The sequence below is a fragment of the Scardinius erythrophthalmus genome (genome assembly GCF_964197995.2).
Source record: "Scardinius erythrophthalmus genome assembly, chromosome: 25".
Lineage (NCBI taxonomy): Eukaryota > Metazoa > Chordata > Actinopteri > Cypriniformes > Leuciscidae > Scardinius > Scardinius erythrophthalmus.
In genome coordinates this window covers 5,928,882-5,951,568 of record NC_138245.1, presented here as the reverse complement: position 1 = coordinate 5,951,568, position 22,687 = coordinate 5,928,882, and the positions used below count along the sequence as shown (strand labels likewise).

The window sequence follows — 22,687 nt, the reverse complement described above, 5'->3', positions numbered from 1 at the left end:
ATATTTCAGTATCGTTATGTATCGAAAAATCCATATTTTTGACAATACTACATTGCACTTATTTTATTATATAAGATCCTGTTTTAAAAGACTACAGCTGAAAAATGTATATACAGTATCATATATAAAATTCAACCCACCAAAGTGGCTAGTAGGGATGGGGGGTGGTAATGTCAATCCCTGAACATAGGTTTATTTTATGTATCCATATATGAAAATGTCTATTTTACGTATTTTACGTGGTTCCATAGGTACAAGATGTCATCATCATACTCAATCCCAAATCTGTCTGACACAAGTTTCATCTTTGTTTGATGGCGATTCGGGGAAGTCCAAATAAACGAATCGCATAATATGAAGTAAACTCTTTCAGAAACAGGCAGCAGTGAACACTGCGTAGGAACCCTGAGAATCAGAACGCAGCTTGTGACATATTGAACAGACTGTACTTCCCTCCCACACAGCCTTGAGTTCATTCAAATTAAATATGCCGTCTATTCTGACTAAAGTCTATGAGGGGGTGGATTTTGTGTTAGTCTAGTGCATAATAAAGAAGAGTTAAAGAAAATTGTATCAACTAATGTCACGCATCTTCCTCCGTGACCCCTGACTCTCAGTCTTCACTGCCCCCACAACAGCCAACAGTCCAGCGGATTTTCATTGACTTACAGAAGGACTGCGTGAGTGTGTGTGACATGCGGGGGCTCTAATTGAGCCGAACGGTGGAATCCCACACACCTCCCCATTGGCAATACGACACGACAGAGGCACCTGAATGAGTCACTGAGGATCTCTTCCACTCATTCTTTCTCTCCCTTCAGCAACATGTACACTCACCCACTCCCCTTCTCGCCTTCTCTCCTTTCAGGCATACTGGTGGCCTCGTCTTTGCCTCCTTCAGAAACTACACACCTCTCCGACCCACACAACTGTGGGCAGGCACGATTCCACAATAAGAGTATTATTGTTAATGAAAACTATTGCTATTATAAATGATTAACTATTTAATTCTCACTTATATAAAATCAAAAAGTATAAATGTGAGCTACAATAACAACAAAAACTAAATTAAATCAAAGACAAAATCATTTAAATTGTCTTTGAAATTAATGCTGATTTAATTGGTCTTGAATGCATGTGAGTGGCATCCAGTTATCATCTTGAAAATCTAAATTATTTAGTGTTTTTATTTTGTGCACACCAAGGAAAATAACTATATCAATAAATGATTAAGATTTAGTTTTAAAAATCGTTCTAAATGTAAATGAATAGCATTTGGATCACTTACAGCCAATCAGAATCTATCCTGCTTAAAGGGCTGGATTATTTAAAGGTGCAGTGTGTAATATTAACAGCTAGTGGTTGAAATGGGAACTGCAGTCAATATTCAAAATATTGGAGAGATTTTTTCCCCCCGCCCCGTCCTCCTCAGACCTCCTCACACGGGTTGCCAAATTGAGAACAAGCAACATGAACAAGCGCAATTGACAATGGAAGGCAACGAGCCTTACACTAAGTTGATTTAACCATGTTGAATGTATTTCTGAACCGATGGATGCTGAGGTTTTTTAGGTTGGACAGAATATGCAATCTTTGACCCAGTTTGTTTGCTTGCGTCCATGGTTGCAATAAGCTTTGTTTTCTGCCAACTGGCAACCCAGGGATGTCGAAATATACTATTGGGTAAATTGGCAGTGGGCGGGATCACATAGACCAAAACAAAAACAGACAATCCGACATGGAACGCACATTTCGAAACAGAATAACAAGCTGTAGCATTGTTTTTGAAGAAACAGGCATGTGAACTTATCATGTTTCCTAAATGTCTGCAAACATATTATGGTATTTTTTAAAGTAGAGTCGAAAAAATTACATACAGCACCTTTAAAGTGGCAGATGACATAACTGCAGTGCACGTTTATAATAAACAGAACTTTATTGTTATAGATTTCATTATAGTTATTGTTTTTGGTGTGAACAGGCCTTTACTATAAATTGTGTATAATTACATGCAACTAACCCTATAACACCCTAATCCTAACCATATAGTAAGTACATGTAGTTAATTATTATTACTCAGGACTTAAATGTATAATTAATTACACTGTAACACAGACACCTTAAATCAATTGTAACCCTTTATTTTAAGGTGTTTGTGTTACAGTGTAATTACACGCATTAATTAACATGTATTTTAACATGTGTAAAATGTTTGTAATTAGGCATAATTTACTATAGTAAGTACAAGTTATACAAGTAACAAGGGCACTGTAAAATAAAGTGTTACAGAGAAACTATTGTTTAGTTTATCCAAACAGAACTCAAAATAAATTTCAAAGATTCCACACTGTGAACTTCGCTAACTTTGGCAAATCCAGACTAGTTGTTTTCCAGTTTGGCCATCTGACAGAAGATCTGAGCAGATCCAGTCTGTGCGGCTGAATCATAAATTCCCCAGAGATTCCAGTATGATGGTAGTCACAGTTACCTTATGAATGTAGAAGCCACGGTGTATTTATAGCACATACCTGCAAGTATGGAATGCTGTATAACGCTGAACTTAAATTGAATGGTTTTATTTTCAGTGCAACTGCAACTAACCCTCAACCAAACCCTAATCCGATAGTAAGTACATGTTGTTAATTAATATTACTCAGAATTTAAATATATAATTACATTCTAACAATGACACTTTAAAATAAAGTGTAACCGAAACTTTTTCTAAACTATAATAACCCTGCTTGAAAAGTACAAAGTACTTGCACTCGCTCCTCAATCTGTCCCAGGGTGCCCTGCGTTCTGGTGTGCACAGTAAGGTCACTGAGGTCTTCCCTTGAGGACGCCCTGTCGGATTCACAGTGACATAATCTGGACATCTTACACAACGCTGACATCACAATCCTGCTGTATCATCTCTGTGGGTGACAAAGACCGCGGGACTGTCCCTGCAGTAGATTACTGTGAATTGCTTTGAACAAAAAAACATTTGTTCAAAAAAAAAAAAAAAAAAAAACAGCTAATCTGTTCAGTTAGGATATAAAGTTGTGCCACAAGCGTATTTGAGACAATAAAGACTTAAGCTGTTCAAAAACTTAGAGCTGCCTCGCTGTCTATGCACTACATGGGCAGCTTTCTCAGCCTTCTCAGGCAGCATACTAACTGAAACCGAACCTCATACATGACGATTTTAAATGATCACCACAAGACTCAACTCATAATTCATACAAGTTGAGTTTGACGTTAGTATGTTGCTAAGCTAATGACACAACATTGGTAATAAGCACATTGAGATGGAAATTCACCCTTTGTGTGAACCTATTTGTCCATGTCGTATGTCCATCTATTTTCGAAACGATTCAACAATGTATGCTTGTCATTTTATTTTATTTTTTTGGATGTCATTTTTTGTCAAAATGTCATAAATTCTTTAATTATTTAGCCAGTTAAACTCCACCCCCTTTTCACAACTGATACACAATGATGAAGTGACGTTGCATTCATACAATGAATTTCTGCCATTCTCTGCAGGCAGAAAACAAAAGAATAGGAAGAATCATCAGCAAAACTTGAAATGGCTCAGCGATTTACTGCAGAGCAAGTACTGAACACAATCAAATATTAGTGTCAGTGTCACTTGATGGTTTATCTGGTGAAAAAGCTGTCAGCGATGAAAATGCTGATTTTGAAGTTGTTGAAAATGATAGTTTTGAGAATATGGTTGAGAGAGTGAATGCTGAATGTACTGGAGAAATGAGCTCTGTTGAGGACAGTGATGTTGGTATAAAAAATATGCTCAAATATCGTGACAGGCGGAGATCCATCTGTGTTAGATATAGATCCGGGTCGCTAAAGACCCGAATATGAAATAATGATTGGCGAAACATTCATATACGTCACAGTATGGAAGAAAATATCTGTCAATAATTCTGTAATATTGTGACTTTAATAAGCATAAAAATACATTGCACACACAAATATGGTATAAAATGTTTAAATTGTTTGAGTTTTTATTTGGTGTTGACTGAAAAGTACATTTTATTTAATTAATTCGCCATCTTGGATGGATTTTCTTAACGAATGTAGTTGATGTCGCATCAGTGCATTCTGTTCTTCTGTTAATGTGATTTTTCACCAAAAATTAGGTACCTTACAAGGCGACAAAATGTTGCTGCCTACCTTTTGCAACAGTCATCACATTAAAAACCTACGATGCATTAAATTGCTGTCTAAGTAGGGCAGCTCATTAGGTAGTTAAATAAATGAATGAGGATCCATGCGATTCTTTAATACCCTAGTTTTTCACGTAATGTAACAGCGCAGGACTTCTGGGTTTCTACGTCAGAACGTAGGCTCACTATTGGCCAACGCTGGTCATGTGTGTGATGTGTGTCAATAGTGAGTCTACGTTCTGACATACAACCCAGAAGCGCTGCGCTGTTACACTATGTGAACTCACTCAGGCCCACACAGAAGAAAACGAATAGCTGAATAAAGTAGTTATTTTTGTTTTTTTGCGCACAAAAAGTATTCTCATCGCTTGATAAACTTAAAGGGGTCATATAATGGTACATGCACTTTTACAAGTTGATTGTACTGAAATGTGTGTTGGCAGTGCCTGTACACAACCATCATAAAATGATAAAATCCATCAAGTGTTTTTTTTTTTTTTTAATCTCCTTATATGTTTTACCCCGTCTCAAATCAAGCCGTTCGATTTTGTGACGTCACAAAATCGACGCCCCTCCCATGATGGTTGATTGACAGCAGCGTTTCAAACACAGACCCGCCCTCGCTCGTGAGCAGCTGTCTGTCATCATAGTGCATTGTTGATATGCTGGAGCAGAATGGCGTCGTCTAAGCGATTGTGGTGTTCTGTTCTTGGGTGTAATAACGAACACAGCAGTCATTTTGATGTTCCTAAATCCGAACTGCTGAAGACACAGTGGCTGAGTTTGTTTTTGAAGGGAATATGCCCAAAGCATTGACGCGGGGATTCCCCACGATCAACGTCCATGCTTTCATGTTTGCGCGAATCATTTCACACACCAGACTGCTTTACAAACAAGGGTCAGTAAAGCTGGTTTTGCTAAGAAGCTGCTCCTGAAAAAAATAATCGGTACCAACGTGTTCCTGCTGAACCTCCAGAAGAAGTAAGTGTAACATTTTATTAACCTTTATTAATATATTAATCTTTGCAAATCGCTTGCACGCTTCAAGATGAATGCGTCTAAGGTTTACACTCAGGGTACATTACGGCATGTTTTCTATGTACTACGTTCTCAATATAATTCATAATCCCACGTTTATGATGAACGACGCGTTATGGTTATTGTGTTATTGTGTTATTACAAACGGTGTACGCACAGAACAGAGGGGCGGGGTGAGCAAAGCGCATTATCATTTAAAGACACATGCACTTAAACGGCGTGCTGAAAACAGAGCTGTTTTTGACCAGGTTAAATGAGTGTTTTCTTACAATACTAATGAGAATTTTTAATTAAATTATATTATTTACAAACTTTTAATTTAGACCCTAAATAATCATATTAGCGTGTACAAAAATGGCATTATATGACCCCTTTAAGGTTGAACCACTGTAGTCACTTGGACTATTTTAAACATTGTCTTCAACTTTCTGGGCCGGCAAGTTTCAATTACATAGAAGCCTATGGAGGAGTGAGCCAGCTCTCAGATTTAATTAAAAATATATTAATTTGTGTTCTGAAGATGAATGAAAGTCTTATGGGGTTGCAACAACATGAGGGTGAGAATTTACTGACAGAATTTTCTTTTTTGGGTGAACTAACCCTTTAAGTCTAAGGCCATTTCACTGGTGCCAGCAGCATTGTTGAGAAATGTGACTTTCCAGCAGACTGCGAGTGCTTCCTCATTCACACGTTGCCTCAAATATCTCTGTGAACGCTGTGCCTCTTTGCCTGTGGTAACCCAGGCAACCCAGCCACTAAAAATAGCGTCGGCTGCTCCGGCTTCAGTCATTCCCACAGAGCTTTATGATTCCAGCGGTTTAAACATTAGAATCTTAACACACACACACACAAATCACTTGCTGTCCTCTCTCCCTGAGATAACATGGCTGTTACATATAGATGAAGACCTTCATGGACTTTACAACTCTGGGCCACAGTGTTCATACAGCCAGGGCGTGATATTTCATGTGTGTGTGTGTGTGTGTGTATGTCATATACATCTGTAAGTGAACTAAAACAGCTGTTTCAATGACTCACTTGTGGAGCACAGCGATCTCATTTTCAATGCTGTTTTCTTTACCCTCCAGAGCTTTTTTCGGGATGCACTTAATCGCCACTAGTTTTCTCGTCCTCTTCTCCTCTGCGAGCACCACCTCAGAGAAAGCCCCTCTGTAAGACAAAATTCAGAATACAGTAAAACCAGGGTTCAACAGACCATTAGGGGTCCATCAAGGTCCTACGGAGACAGATATACAAAATATTTAGACTATAAATAGCAAACACATTTCATAGCATTTCTAACTACAGTACATAAATGAACGTTAAATAATGATCTAAGTATGTAATTAATGTAATAATGTTTTAAACGTTTTTTTTAGAAAATCTAGCTTTTATATATTGGGTTGTTTGGGTTATCTGAGAGTCTGGTTGGGGGTTTCTGGCCGTATTGTTATTGTAAAAAAAACATACAACTATTAAAGATTTTGGTAACACTTTGCAATAAGGTTCATAAATTAACCTTAGTTAACTACATTAGTTAGCATGAACTAATAATAAACTGTACTTATACAGCATTTGTTAATCTTTGTTAATGTTATTTTCAACATTTGCTAATACTGAATGAATGACTGTATTTTTATTAACTAATGTTAACAAAGATTAACAAAAACAGTAACAAATCTATTGCTCTTGGTTAGTTCATGTTAGTTAATATTAGCTGTTACTAAATTAACCTTATTGTAAAGTGTTACCAAGATTTTTGATAATTGAAACATAAATTCAATTAAATATCCATATTGCATTTCATTTAAAAAAACGTTAAAAAAATTAAAAATGTTAAATGTTTCACTGACAACTAACTGAAATAGATAAGTTAAAGTACCAAAATTGTATATTTATATTAAGTGTATTTAACTACTATGTAACAACAACAAAAAAATAAAATAAAAGAAAATGTAAAAAGCTAATTCAAAATATTAATATATACTATAATATTATATAAGTAGTACTAAAATATCATTAGTTCCTGGGTCAGAAAAAGTTGGCAGCCACTATCTAAAACAACGGCAAAATTCCTAAAATTGTTGGCAGGATTAACATCATGCTGGGACAGCGTTCCTGTCATTTCACTAGTAATTTGATCGGCAAATACAGTGCAAGTCACAGATGGGTCGAATGTTGACACGTTCTCAAACAGACTTGTCTTAACAAGAGCTAACCACACAAAACATGGTATAATGGCAAGCAATAAAAGCTCTTCCATGTAAATTTGAGTTCTTATCTCCAACTGTGAACGCGACAACAATATTTAGTTTCTGAGGCCCTGCCCACAGAGAAATCTCACTGCACATGACCGCTGCACATAGCTGCACATTAAGCATCCACTATAGTGGACCAGTGAAAGCAGGAAAACAGGAAGCAGATGTTAACTTCCTCTGAAACGATAACAGCACAGGCAGCGAGCTCTCTAGAAGAGATTAGAGGGATAGTTCAGCCAAAAAAGAAAACTTTGTCGTAATTTAATCATCCTCATGTTCTTCCAAACCCGTACGAGTTTGGTTAATCTTCGAAACAGTCATTTTAAATGAAACCTGAGAGGTTTATGTCCAGGTAATCAAACCTAAGAAGGTCCAAAGGTCCTAAAGGTGTCATAAAACAAATACATATAAATCAAGTGTTTTAACCGTGAAGAGATACGCTCACTTTATATGATGACAACTACATGTCAACTAGCAGTCATTAGAGTATTAGTAGACTGTAGTAGACTGTCAGTAGATGTAGTTGCAAAGTTACTTCTAGTCAGTAGAATGTCTGTTGGGAGCATCAAAATAAAGTGTTAGCAGATATTAAGCAGACAGTCTGAGTCTACTAATACTCTAATGACTGCTAGTTGATATGTAGTTGAAAATGTGCTTATAGTTAGTAGAATGTCTAAAGTGGACCATTGAAATTGAAAGTGTTACCCAATAGTGTCATTATTCAGTTCAGTGTTGATTCAATTAAGTTCAATAACTGTGTAAAGTTCATCAATTATGAAACGAGATCAATTCATCTATAAGAAGCTCTACAGAAGACAACAGTGTCGTTATTCATCTCGAGTCAATTGTGAAACACTCATCCGATAGTGTCAGTGCAATCAAACCGATGATATTACTGAACTTTTAAACCCCAACTAAGCAAGCCAAAAGGTATATAAAAAATGATTTACTGAGTGTCGATTCGACTTCAGTTGTTTCAGCTTTATACCACTGCACACAGAGATCCAGTCACAAGACATAATGAACAGAGGATCTGTGATCAGGCCTAAAAGCTCTGATATCATCAGCAAACCACCCAGCCTGTTCAATATTTGAGAATGGAATGAAGATTAAGAGCAAACTCATTATTAAACAGGATGTGATTATCGCTCCTCAGCGGCACAGATCCGGCCAGGCAACCTTATCCCAGAGAGCTCATGGAGGACAAACACTGATATGATGCATAGTTAAGCCGGCACACGTACGCGTGTCCTCGGCACATGACCAGAGGACAGGGGAAGACTGTGGGCTAAACCGCTGACGCTGACCCTGAGAGGACACGCACACAACATATCCCATCAGCCCATGCACTCGCTCGAGTACAGCAATGCCACACTAGTGCTCACACACAACTGAACATGGCACACAGATATTGACATGACAAGCGTAAAACAGCAAACAGTGCATATGTCGGACATCTTTGTTTCAGTCATGCAATGTGACCTCATCAAACTCAATGTGGTTCGACAACTGGAATCAGTCGCTCTACTGTAAGGAAATGTACACGACTAACACATGCAGGCAGGGCCTAAAATGAACACTCGCCAAGCGCCAAATGAGAGTTAAAATCGGTGTTGGTGAGTATATGAGTCAATTGCCATTTGGCCAGTAACAATTTTATGAATTCTAACAATACAAAATTGTGAGAACATGAAAGTGAACAAGCGTGAACGACGCTCGGAACAGTTGTTATCAGTTTTAATGCCCATAACTAGGGGCCGGGCTGGGCGATTTTCACGTTTTTTTAGATGAATTCGAATTGAATGTTTTGCCACGATTTTATTATTTTTAAATCGAGAAATTGCAGTTTTGAATGAAAATAGACATGTTGACAATTCAGCTATGATAACAGTTAAGACAAGAAAATGATCCGACCACATGATGAACACATTGCTAGTCTTAAGCGGCTGTTCACTGAGAAATGCGTTATTGCTTTGAAAAAAATAAGACGCGGACAGTGGAATGGGAAAAAAGTGAAGTTATTAGATGCGAGTTTAACCTTTTTTAACTTGAGTGCCACATTTTTAGAATTCAGTTTCATGGGTGAGTCGCTGAAAAAGACGCGAGACACGAGTGCAACAGCCAAACACTTCCGCCAAACATAAAAACAAAAGGTCAAATATAGGAATTTAGCAATTCAATATCGTCCAAATTTTATTGGGCTGATAACGATAACATTAAAAATGAACATATATCGGTGGCAGATATATGTTCATTTTTAATGTTATTTGTTAACCATTAAATTTAAGTCCTATTCCTATTGAATTGCTTGAAATATGATTGAAGAAAAAAGGAAAATACAGTAAAGTGCAACATGTGCAGCGCAAGTCATTTAGGCTACATAAAATTACAAATGAGAACGTTATAATTGTGTGCTTGGGACATGGATTATAATGGTGAGATTTTTGCTTTTGTAATCAGGCTCTCTAAATTTATATAAAAATTTGGATTTAGATTTATCGGCCAATACATTGGTTATCAGCTTTCAAATATAAAGAATTATCGGTCTCGGACAAAATTTTTATATCATTGCATCCATAGTAAAATAGCGCAATGGAACGCAAAAACCTGTAAAGAACTTCTACTGTATGTGTGATATCTCATGTTTGCATGATGGTGACAGGCTGAAAGGTGCTGTTATTTTCAGTTTTACAAAGCATTTGCTGTTTATAATAGCCTAATACTGCTGTTATTTATTGCAATTACTTTTTGGGTAAGAAATATTTAGCGTTTTATTTTATTTCTGAGTATATAGGATATGTTTAAGACACGTTTGTACAATATTTGCCTTTTATATTTCATGTATATTTTATACATTTACACCATGCTGATCACTTAAGTTGTGGTCCACTTGGAATAGAACATTTTTAACCGGATGTTACTTGAATCATATTGTAGTTACGTTTTTAAGTTGACTAGTTAAACGTAAAAAAAATCAGTCGTTCTAAAAAAAAAAAAAAAAAAAAAAAAAATCGGGCATATCGCCCATCCCTAGACATAACATGAAAATAATTATCACCTTATTGGAATTATCAATTATTATTTAGTGTGTTGCCTGCTACACAGTTTCTAGGTTATTTCTAGGAGGTTGCTTACTAGTCCAAGTCAAAAGAGCCTGTAAGTATGATTATTAGTAGTAGTGATCCTTGCCTTCAAGTAAGAGCAACAGTTCAGAGCTGGGGAACTGGGGCAGAGCAGCACATTCCTCTCCGGTCAGAGACACAAGAGGACGGCCATCTGCTGAAACCAGGGGATGTGGACTAGATTACAACACAGGCTGTCTGTTGTGGCTTCCTCATTATATTTCCCGAAATACAAAGGGGACAGAGAGAGGGACGCTGGGGGCAGAGATGGACTCCAAAACATGATCTGGAATTATAACTTTATGCCTGAAAGAATGTCATTTTGATTAACGCTAAACCCAATTCATGATTGACTGAGTGTCAGCTGCACTTTTCATTATTGGAAAAATAAGCCAGTTTATTTTAGTCATTTGTTCACCAAGCTTGTCACAATGCACTCTTGAATTGAATTACGTTTCTGAGTACCATTAGGAACAATCATTGACATCGTGATAATGTCAATAATACGGTCACATTCTCTATCCTTTATCTTTTCTTTCCGTCCATTAAGCATTCTTTCCCATTAACACACTTTCTATCTCTCTCTCCTTCTTTCTCATGTACCATTAAAACACACTTTTGCTTGGTTTGGCCGCTGGAGAAATTGTGGTTTCCCTGAGAGGAAACAAGAGGTCAGGAGCAATGCAGAGGGGAGAGGGACTTCCAGTCTGTTACATGACTCTCACATCTCACTTTAGAAGAGAAAGCCTTCTCGGAAAGACATTTTAAAGGAATAGTTCAATAACCACTGCAACCAGATCATGGAGTCAGAACTGTATCAGTCCAATTAGTTCAGATCATTTTTTTTAACCAATTCTTTGAAAAAGATTTTCACAAAGTAATCATATGGCTAATTGTATGATACATGTATGGTGCTTTGGTGTCCTTCTGGAAATGTAATGGCCCTTCATGTTCTTCACTTAGGGGTAAAAAGAAAGACCTGAGCAGTGATGTGCTGTTAGCGAACATCCTGTTTAGATGAATATGAGATTTCCTCTCAATAACAAAATAAACAACAAAAATGACAGCGTGAGAAAACAGCAGTTAAGAAAGCATCTGATCACAGTGACGTGGATATTTGCACTAGTTCTGCAATGAGGCACTCCAGTGAAGTCACATCATGTTTATTTATATATTACTTTATACAACAAATTGCTTTAAAGCAAGCAGCTTTACAGTATTAAACATGAAAAAACAGTGTCAGTGTCGCTTTTATTTAGAATTATAACTTAAAATGTACTTTTCAGTGTGTTCATGTTTTTGCTCGTGCCTGACCCTCGATGGACTGAACAGAAGAAAGAAAACGGAGAAGATTTTCATGTCAAAGGAGGCGGAGCCACAGAGCACATCTACCTATCACGAAATCCCCATGGACCAATGGTAGTTTGAAGGTGTTTACTAGAGAGAGCAAAATATTCCTCAAGTTCGCTTCGGAAAGCTCCAAATGAACTTTGTCTTGGCCGAATTTTTTCAAAATGACATCATACAACTTTGTCCTTTGTTCGCTTGAAGTATATCAGGGAATTATGGGCCAGATTTACTTACAGCTTGCGCCACCGCAAATAGTTTTTTAATGCCAAAAAGTTATGTCAAGATTTCCTAAAGACACGCAGTAAAAAATTAGCACTGAAAATGCGAGGACAGGGTTACTTTTGCGGCTGACCTTATTGCATATGCATTTGTTGGACACAAAATTAATGGGATTAGAGCAGTGGTTCTCAATCCTGGTCCTGGGGACCCACAACTCTGCACATTTTATATGTCTCCTTTATCTGACACACCCAGTTCAGTTCAGAGCTCTTTCCTAACGAGATGATGATCTGAATCAGGTGTGTTAAATTAGGGAGACATACAAACTGTGCAGAGCTGTGGGTCTCCAGGACCAGGATTGAGAACCACTGGATTAGAGTATTTAAATTTTTTACCAAGGTTTGCGCTAGTCAATTTACTGGTGTTTGCGACATTTTTTACCGGCCAAAAAAAGCATGTCTTAAACCAGACACTAATGTGCGCTGCTCTTGGTAGATTGTGTTGGTCATTATGGAAATGATCCGGCTGCGTCTGTGTTCTTTAATTTGTGTGTCGTCAATAGATCAAGCGCAGAACTTTCCACTCCCATCAGTGCTTTTTTGGAATTGCACGTTCACGCTAACTTGCCCTGTTTAGTAAATCTGGCCCTAAAGCTTCCTTTTTGTTTTAATTGTATGGAAAAGAATAACCACTATTAAAGATTTCTTCACCTGAGTTCATTTTTAGGTGAACTAATTCTAAGTCATGTAAGGAATAATTGATGACAGGCCGCTGAATTATGGAAAAATAATGCACACCCGAGGTGGTAATGTTACACCTCGGATGTTAATTATTTTTCAATAATTCAATGCCCGGAGGTAATTATTCCACTTATACTATGGTACATTGTTCAGATTATGTATTTCCAGAAGTTTGTCAGTTTTTGTCCTTAAAACGCTCTTGTGTGTAGGACAAAATTCTTACACATTAAATCCCAAGCCTCCATTTCTAATAAAAAAAAAAACAACGTCATTTTAGAGCTAGTAACGGAGGTTTGAGCCGCTGATAACAGACTAATGCAGTTATTAGGTAGAGAGAGAGAGAGAGAGAGAGAGAGAGAGAGAGAGAGAGAGAGAGAGAGAGAGAGAGAGAGAGAGAGAGAGAGAGAGAGAGAGAGAGAGAGAGAGAGAGAGAGAGAGAGAGAGAGAGAGAGATTAAGCTTGTTTGAATTACCCGAGTCAGTGTGTTTCTCAACAGTGTTCGGCAACAGCATCTCTACTAATAGTGAATGTTTATTTGCTTCAAGAACATAGCCATTTTACATCGCTAGTGAGAAATGTCTTGTAGCTTTTAAGTTGTTATACTCTTTTATTGATAAATTCGCTTTGACAACATGTTTCTGTGCGAGTGTGCCTGCGCATCCATGCATCCTAGCATGGATAAGAGCAGGGAGAGCACAATAACCCTCCTTAGGGTAACAGAACAGAACCAACATGAATGTATTGCAGATATCAATTCATTTTAATGTACAACATAATTAGAGAATTTTAGTCTGATTCAAGGGGAATCAGAATGCCAAATCCTGAGTGATGAAAGGAGGAGCTGGGGATGGAGGAGGGTAATTCACTCCTGAGAAATGCGATAGCTGCTGATAATCCTGAAGGAGCTTATTTATGAATACTAGGCGTCGTATTCCACGTGGATCAGCTGAGAGTCAGCTGATGCGAGCTTGACTAACGTGACCTGCCAGAACTGACGCTATGCTTGATTTTTATCCTATTGTGTACTATATTTATTTGCTTGGTCAGTGTCGTTGTGGGTTTTGGTTCTTTTGCTGTTGTCGGCTGTGAGGACCTTTAAAATCATTTGGCGAAGTGATATGGACATGTAATGCGGTCAAGACCTGCCTGGAACTACTTTAGCCATGCGTTTCCTTGAAAATAATAACACACCTTAGAACGTTCTTCAACCAATCAGATTGAAGCATTCAACCGCCCCGTAGTATAATTGAAATTAGAGCACTGAGGCAAACAAATTACACGGGGTGTGACATTCTTTAGGAAACTATTAATTCAAACTAATTAAATACCACAAACAATTTAATAATTAATCTCTCAAGAGACCGACGCCACATGACATCTTTCTTCCTGAGGCAGTGCTCAGCCTAAATTCAGGTTAGTGCAGGTCCCACAGACTCGACACGGAACCGTCATTTCTGCGGACTGCATTATGTAACGTTCCCTAAAATAAACAAAAAGCAGGTGCAGCTCATGTGCTGGAGGCCAGACCGAGCTGTGTGAATCGAGTCAGACGGCCCAGTGTCTCTGGACGGATGCAATATATCTCAGCTTAACTCAGGCTACGCTTAATAGCTGCTCCAGAGGGCCTTATCAGCTGATCTGAGAACAGCATTGTGTATCATACATTTTAACATCATAATCTGGATTAGGACTAGACAGACTGATCCAAAACATGCCATATTGGTGAACTGGTTCTTTACCGCATTTTTGGGTGAACAAATTATTTACAGTACAGTACAAGTAGGGACTTCCTGCATAAACATGTTTGCTTGTAAAATGCATTTATTCTTAACCATGTTAACTGATGTTACAATACCAAACACTGTATTTGCTAGAAAAATGTATATTTTCATTAAATATTAGGTTTTCTTTAACAAATGGCCTGTTTCACTGTCCACACCGCAAAAGAGTGATCCATTTCAAATTTTAGCAAGATTCTATATTTGCTAAAAATATTAATATTTTTCCTTAAATGGTAAATTTTATTTATGTTTTTATTTAAATATTTTAGTAATGTTTTTGTATTTTATGTCATTGTAGTATTTATTAACATTTAGAATGATCTTTTCTTTATATGCAAGTTTTAGTCATGTTGTTATGTGCTTTCGTCATTTTTATTAGTTTTTGTTTATTAAAATATTTCTATTTAGCCTTAATTTATTTCATTTCAGTTTTAGTCATTTTAGTACCTATTAATTTTTTGTTAGTTGCAAAAAGTTTTTTTTTTTTTACGTTTTTGTCTAATATTATATTATTATTATTATTTTATTTCAGCTTCATTTTAATTATGGCTGTCAAATAGATTAATTGCATCAAGCATAAAAAGTTTTGTTTATATAATATATTATATTATTTTATATATATATATATATATATATATATATATATATATGAAGAGTTCAGATGCAAAAGCCTCTAAGTGCCATCTGAAATTTTCTTCTAGAATGATCATTTTTATCAAGCTCGTATATTAAGTTCAGTAATTTCATATATATATACACACACATATATGTATATATATATATATGAACATAAAACTAAAAGTGGGCAGAAAATCCAGAAGAACGATGTAATGAAATGCTATAGACGTCTATCTTATTCCCTTAAGTTACTGTGATAGTGTCGCTATACGTTTCTGGCACACAGATGATGGGAACAGTCCCACTAGGCGTGTGATTCAGAGAAGAGCACTTATAATGTGGTCGATCAGGGTCGCGCACAAACATGCACAAACAGCAGCACTGATTGATCTCTTGGGATATTTCTGTTTCCAAAGCAGGAGTTGCGACCTCACACCTGGCCGTCGGCCGAGCCCGGAGGATAGCCTGCAGACAATACCACTCAACATGACCAGACAATATCTGTGATGACTAGACTACAAGACTAGAGAGATGTGGCACACTAACAGCCAATTCCAAATGCTATTTATACACTGGAAAGAGAACTCTATTTGTATAGGGACCCTTCAGAGAGGTTCACTTCCACATGGCCTTTAATGAAGTGATCGTCCGAATTTCATTATTTGAGATAACATTACCTATATGGTGGATATTTTTTGCCACAAAATTTCGTTTTATCATAACATGATGTGAGTAGTGATACCTTGCAAAGGTTTTGGCTTTCAAAACCCTCATTACTAATCTCAAAAATATTCAGAATTTTTGACATTTTCAGGTTTTTGTAAACCACATTTGTTTTATTTACAACAGTCAATAAAAAAAAAGTAACTTTATTATTCAAAATAAAGTCGTAATGACCTATACGTACAAAAAGGCACATTTACATTTATTTGCATGATTTGTTATCACAACTTTTTATCTTTTGTTCAACTTATATATATTGTGGTTCAGATAACATAATATTTTGAGCTAAACTAATCGCCTTCATAGTATTAACTAAAAAAAATTATTTCAATGAACTCAAAATTTTAAGGCAGCCAGGCAACTTACTTTTTTAAGTTAAAAGGCAGTTTCAAGCCAAAGCGTTTTTGCATTGCATTACAGTGCTTTTCTATTGTTTTCCCATGTAAATATGCGATAGATTGACGTGTTTGAACACTGTGCGTGCATTTTGCGTCTTTTGCGGCACCTTGCACATGTGTTCTAAGAATGAATGTAAAAAAAAAAGTGTCTCTAGACCTTGTTTTTTCACAGTTCTTAAAATAGGGGCCTAAAAACAAGATGTAGTGGGTGGGATGTGCATGGCTGATATGAAGAACACACTCCAGTCTCTGCAAATCATCACTTGCAGTGAGAAAAACAAGAGTGGAAACATCTTTCCTGTGAAAGGGGGTTTTGGGGGGGGGGATGACAAGCGACAGCAATCAGGAGATTAACCTTTCATTCCAGGCATAAACGCGGCAGAAGACACACCTCGATTGTGTTTGTGGGTGTATATGCTTGCAAATGTGTGTGTGTGTGTGTGTGGGGGTGTGTGCAAAAGGATTGGTGATTGAATAATAAATGCACAGGGACACCTCATGGTGTTTACCAGCCTGGTAGAAACACCTGCTCTCCCACACACACACACACTTTCAGTTACCGTCCACACCTCCACTAGAACATAACAAACAATTAAAACCCAGACAGTGCAATCTGTTTCTGAAAAAAGGTAAATAACAAAGTGTTCATGTGACACAATCGAAGACTTAAAGGGATAAGTCTCTTCTAAGCTTTATAATGGCAGTGAATGGCCGTTTCTGTTTTGAAGTGGCCGGAAGCTAGTTATTTTACTTTATAAAGTTTTAAATATGGACATTTTTCTAACACAAACGCATTGCTTTGCTTCAGAAGGCCTTTATTAACCCCCCGATGCCGTGTGGAGTATTTTTATGATGGATAGATGCACTTTTATGGACTTAAAAACAGAAACGGCCATTCACTGCCATTATAAAGCTTGGAAGAGCCAGGACTTTTTTTATATATATAACTCAGATTGTTTTCGTCTGAATGAAGAATGTAATTTACACCTAGGATGACTTGAGTAAATCCTGGGCTAATTTTCATTTTTAGGTGAACTATCCCTTTAATTTTTTCTCTCTTTACAGAGAAAAACAAACATCAAAAGTCAATGTCAAATTACCATTAATCCCAAGCATGTGGCTTTCACTTTAAATATTTGCGCTGCCACCTAAACTGCTCTGACAACACTCTGGATGACACGCCATGCTCATCTCGTCTTGGGTTAAACCAACACTCACAACAGCCTGTAACTGCATCTGCTAATAAGCAGCTAATGGAAATTCAACATGCCCTAGTGTGCTTCACATCAATGAAAGGGAAACCATTAAATCGCTATGGCAACTCAGCAGTGATTTGGTTCAGCTCAGTGCCTTTTCTGAGGGATTATGGGTTCTTCATAATCAAATCAAGTATACCTGGAGGAAACAGTGCCTCATAACTGGGTATCCCAGAACCGAAACATTCTGCTGTTAAACAGGATAATGTTACAGTATAGCAAAACAAAGCGAAAACAAGCGTCATTATTACTATTGCTCATACTTAGTGTAAGGAATTCGAACAATCCCCTAACTAAGTTTATTCAAAAGGCTATTCAAAACAATTACATTAATCACAGAATTTTTTTTTATAATTATATTATATAGATTGTTATTGGTAACTAAAACTGAAACCTAAAAAAAAAAAAATAATCAAATATATTGTTATAAAAATATATAAAATAATTGAAAAACTTAAATGAAAATTAGAAATGTTGCCAAGGTCGAGTAACTGAAATTAAATAAGTTGAAGAACTAAAATTGATAAAACTAAAACTGAAATACATATAAAGTCAAGCTGATTATGAAAATTAAATAAAAACTAAAACTAAAGTAAGCACATAACAAAATTGCTAAAACTTAAACAAAAATTCAACTAAAGCTGAATATATAAAAAAAGCAGCTAATTCAAAATATGAATAACCATACAGTATAAATAATACTAAAACAGCACTGGACTACAGTGTTCAGAATCGATTTTCTTTTTTTTTCTTTTTTTTTTGTGGACTCTTAGAAGCATGGACAAACAAGAAATGGACTTTTCCTTGTCTACTATAGACTTTCTTGTGCGGACCATAAAGTAGTAAATAATAATAATATAATAATAAAATCTTATATCACGATATGAGTATTTATATTTCACGATAACGATATATATCACTATATAGTTATTTTTGCTTTAAATAAGGTCAAGATTTTTGATTCCATTGAAATTTCATAATTCTTATAACCCTTTTCAATATCATTAAAAAAACTAATACTAGCCTAAAAAAACTCTCAAGCTTACTGAAGAAAAATAAACAGTGATAAAGAAAGAGCAAAGAAAACAAACTACAACAGAACAATGACAAGTGAAATAGACCTACCGGAAAAAAACTTCAAGGACTAGAAATAAGACATACTACACAAATTGTATAAAGTAATCAAATTTATAAAAACAAAACAAATGCATAGTCTTTACCGTATAAATTAAATATACATTTATTCTTTTTAAAGTTGCAAAAGTTAAAAGTACACTTAAAGGTACAATATGTAAGATTTTTGCATTAAAATATCCCAAAATCTCAAGGCCAGTGTTATATATTTTGTTAAGTTGATTACTTACAATATCCCAAATGTTTCCAACTATTTTTAAATCGTGAGAAAATTGCGATTTTAACCAAGGAAACGGGGCGTTAGAGCAGGGGGGAGCTGGGAGTCGCCAGTCAATTGCGTCATATCCGCGTTACCCTCGGTTTCCGCTCGTACTGCGTGGAGTCCTGGACAAATGCGGAAGTTGTAGTTGTAGCGTCTATCAAGCAACAAACGTTAGCTTGTTTCTTGCAGTCGTTATGGAACACAATTATTCTTTACCGATTGCAGCTGGTTCTGTCGACAAAGCATGCTTAATTTTATATTTTCCACATGTATCATTCGGTTATGTTTATGTAAGGAAAGTATTATTGCTTTAGATTTGTGTTTAACGTTAGTTTATTGACATTGTTTATCTGGTGTTTATGGCCATGTAAATAAATATAGCATGTGTTATACATAAAGATTAATCAGTATTTTGGCAAATGATGTGGGTATGTTCGAATGTACTTTTACAACAATTGTTTAGAACACGTAAAACTGCGCCGCGTTATCACAACAATGGATTCGACAAATACAGTAACATCTATGATAACCAATTTGGTATTAAACCTTACTTTTCTTGCGGTTAATTCATTTTAATGAAATAAAAGTGTGATGAGGTTCAAGAGTCAGGAAGGAAGAAGACAGGGGTCGGCGTGACTGGGACTCTGGTACTTTATTAAAATAAAACAAAACAAACAAAAGTCGCGCACAATGCGCATTCACCGTGGCAACCGCGACGCACAAAACAGTTAAAAAAATGAGAGCTCGGATCCACCGGTTTTCTTTCTCTGCGTCCAATTTTCTCTCCAGTCTCTCTCTCGTTCCAGCGCGCGGCTTATAAGCGGTCTCTCCACGCGGATCACAGCAATAAGACACAGGTGTTCGTCCTTTGCACTTGACCTACTTGCGTCCCGCTTATCTCGTTTCTCTCTCTCCCGTTACAGACCGCGCTGAACCACGCCCCCCTCGCCACAAAAAGCATGTCATTAAACGCAACATTTATAAAAATAGAACTTAACCTCATCCATGAATATGATTTTTCGATTCCCGTCTGATTTACATCCACGGTGGAATTTAAAACGACAGTTCCCATCATTCCACGCTCCTTCACATCGTCATCAAGCTACGCCGTTGTTGTTGTTTGGAATGTAGCGCCCTCTAGCGGCAAAAAATTCTTGCATATTGTACCTTTAAGACATAAATTACAGTGTCTACTTGCAAATACATGGTCAATTTGACACATAGGTATGTGTATTTAACCGTTTAACTGGCTGACAAATTTCCCTGGGTTAATCATGTGTACCGGTACATCACCCACCCCTTTAGTATACAAGTAATCCTAAAATAACACTGACTTGGGAGTGGGACATTGCATTTGCACCAACATTTCCTGTAGCTAAGACAATACAGATGGTACTAGTAATCCCAATTTTATTTTTTATTTTTTATTAAAAAGTAATGTTTTGACCATCAACATTGATGTGGTACATTTAAATTGAATATTTATACGGCTCTTTCATTGAATGATCAGTTTTCACAATGGTTTAATGGGCATCTGGCATTGGACAGCAGCTGAATGGACCTCCATGCACGTTTGTAAGACATCTGAGCACACTTCACTGTGTGCTGTAGACCTGGTGATAAACAGGCCACCTCCTGCTGTGCCCCGGTGTGACTCTTTCGTTTGGGAGAACGAGTGCGAATCATGTTATTGGAAACAGGGCCATATGTCTTCCTAAGAAACCGCAAATGCAGTCTTGCTTGTCCGGAGGCGCATAAAGCTAAGCAGATCTCGCACAACTATGCTGACCTGACAGAAATTTGTCAAACTGCTGACCGTCCTGTGCTCTTACTGTCTATCAATCACTGAAATGAGAGTATGAGAGAGCACGGGGTCAGCAGCAACAGCAGAAGCGGGCACAGGCGATCCATATTCCCAATTGATTTTAGATTATTCCAGTGCTTTTTAAACCGCCCACAAACCACCAGCCCCCGCAAAGCACGCTGGGAAGTGTCATAGTTCGCACAGTGCCACTAATAAGGTTGGGCATGTGATCTGTTGTGGAGCAGAATGAAATGCAAAAAAAAAACAAAAAAACACACAAACAAAGTCAAAAACATTAGGCTAACTTAACGTAGACAATAAAGCAGGTGAAAAAAATCATTTAAAGATTACTGTTCAAAAGTTTGGGGTCATCTATATATAGTGGAAACCATGATATATATATATTCTCAGTTGAATATATATATACACACACACAAACACACATACAAAATATTAAGTTGTTTTCAACTGTGATAATAACAAATGTTTCTTATTGATTTTCTGAAGGATCATGTGACACAGAAGACTGGAGTAATGATGCACTCATGATGGAGTTTTGCATCATAGGAATAAATGACATTTAAATGACATAGAAAACAGATATTTTAAATTATAATAATATTTCACAATAGTACTGTATTTTTAATCAAATAAATCCAGCCTTGGTGAGTAAAATAGACTTAACATTTAAAAAACGTACAGACCCCAAACTATTGAAGAGTAGTATTAACTTAAGTACGATCCACCTGTTTTATTGTCCAAAGCCATAGCTAGGGATCCGAATATCATAGAGACTCTTGGGCTCTTTTTGGTCCAGAAGACCCGATAGTAACAACCCAAAGCATTTGCTCCCACTACCTATTCTATTTAAGGCTGTTATATAAATATGTTCTGCACAGCATCCTTTCACATAAAAATGCTGTGTAAATAAATATTTTGATTAGTGGTACAGAAACTGCCAACCCTACTCTATTATCCAAAAATAGCTCTGGCTACTGGCCAGCGGCTCTCTCTTAGTTAATGGAAAACTGCTTCAGTCACAGTTTTACTTCCTATTTACACCACCTATTTTTGGAACATTGTTTTAAAATCTTTAGGTTTTTCAGGTTTTCAAACCAGGAACAAATCCTGCAAAAGAAAAGAAAGCCAAATGTAAAAGATACAATGTACAAAGATGTAAAAATAGAGATCACTTTTCACTCTAATTTGAAGATTTGCTGCTCAAAAAACAATTCTTGTTATTATCAATTTTGAAAACAGCTGCTTAGAATTTTTTTGTGGAAACCATGATATACTACCATCAAAATTTTATAAGAAGAAAATAAATGGTCCCACTTTATATTAAGTGGCTTTAAGTACTATGTACTTACATTGAAATTAATAATTTGATACAATGTACTTATTGTGTAACTACATGTTTTTACATTGTACATTTTAAAAATTCCTGCATGTAATTACAGCTGTAATTAATTTATGTAATTACATTTGTAATTACACAGTTGACCCTTCCCTTACACCTTAAACCTACCCAATCCACCACACCTGTCCCTAACCTTACCCGTATCACACCTCAATAGCAGCAAAAGTGTTTTACAATACAACACGAACACAATAAGTACATTGTACTTATTTTTAGATTTAAGTACATAGTACTTAACGCCACTTAATATAAAGTGGGACCAAATAAATTAATACATTTATGCAGCAAAGACATATTAAATTGATCAAAAGTGCATAATCTTACCAAAAAAATCTATTTTAAATAAATGCTGTTTTTCTTTTTCTTTTTTTTATTCATCAAAGAATCCTGAAAAA

The 22,687-nt window shown here is 36.5% G+C and overlaps 1 protein-coding gene across 4 annotated transcripts in view; it reads right to left on the bottom strand.

Annotated features, from left to right (window-relative positions):
• Positions 1–22,687, bottom strand: part of camk1b (calcium/calmodulin-dependent protein kinase Ib) — a 56,764-nt gene that overhangs the window by 17,423 nt on the left and 16,654 nt on the right. For all 4 annotated transcript variants that reach the window (XM_081358609.1, XM_081358611.1, XM_081358608.1 and 1 more), the window contains exon 3: positions 6,246–6,377. In XM_081358609.1, coding sequence (XP_081214735.1) covers positions 6,246–6,377 — 132 coding nt within the window. The remainder of the gene's footprint in view (positions 1–6,245; positions 6,378–22,687) is intronic.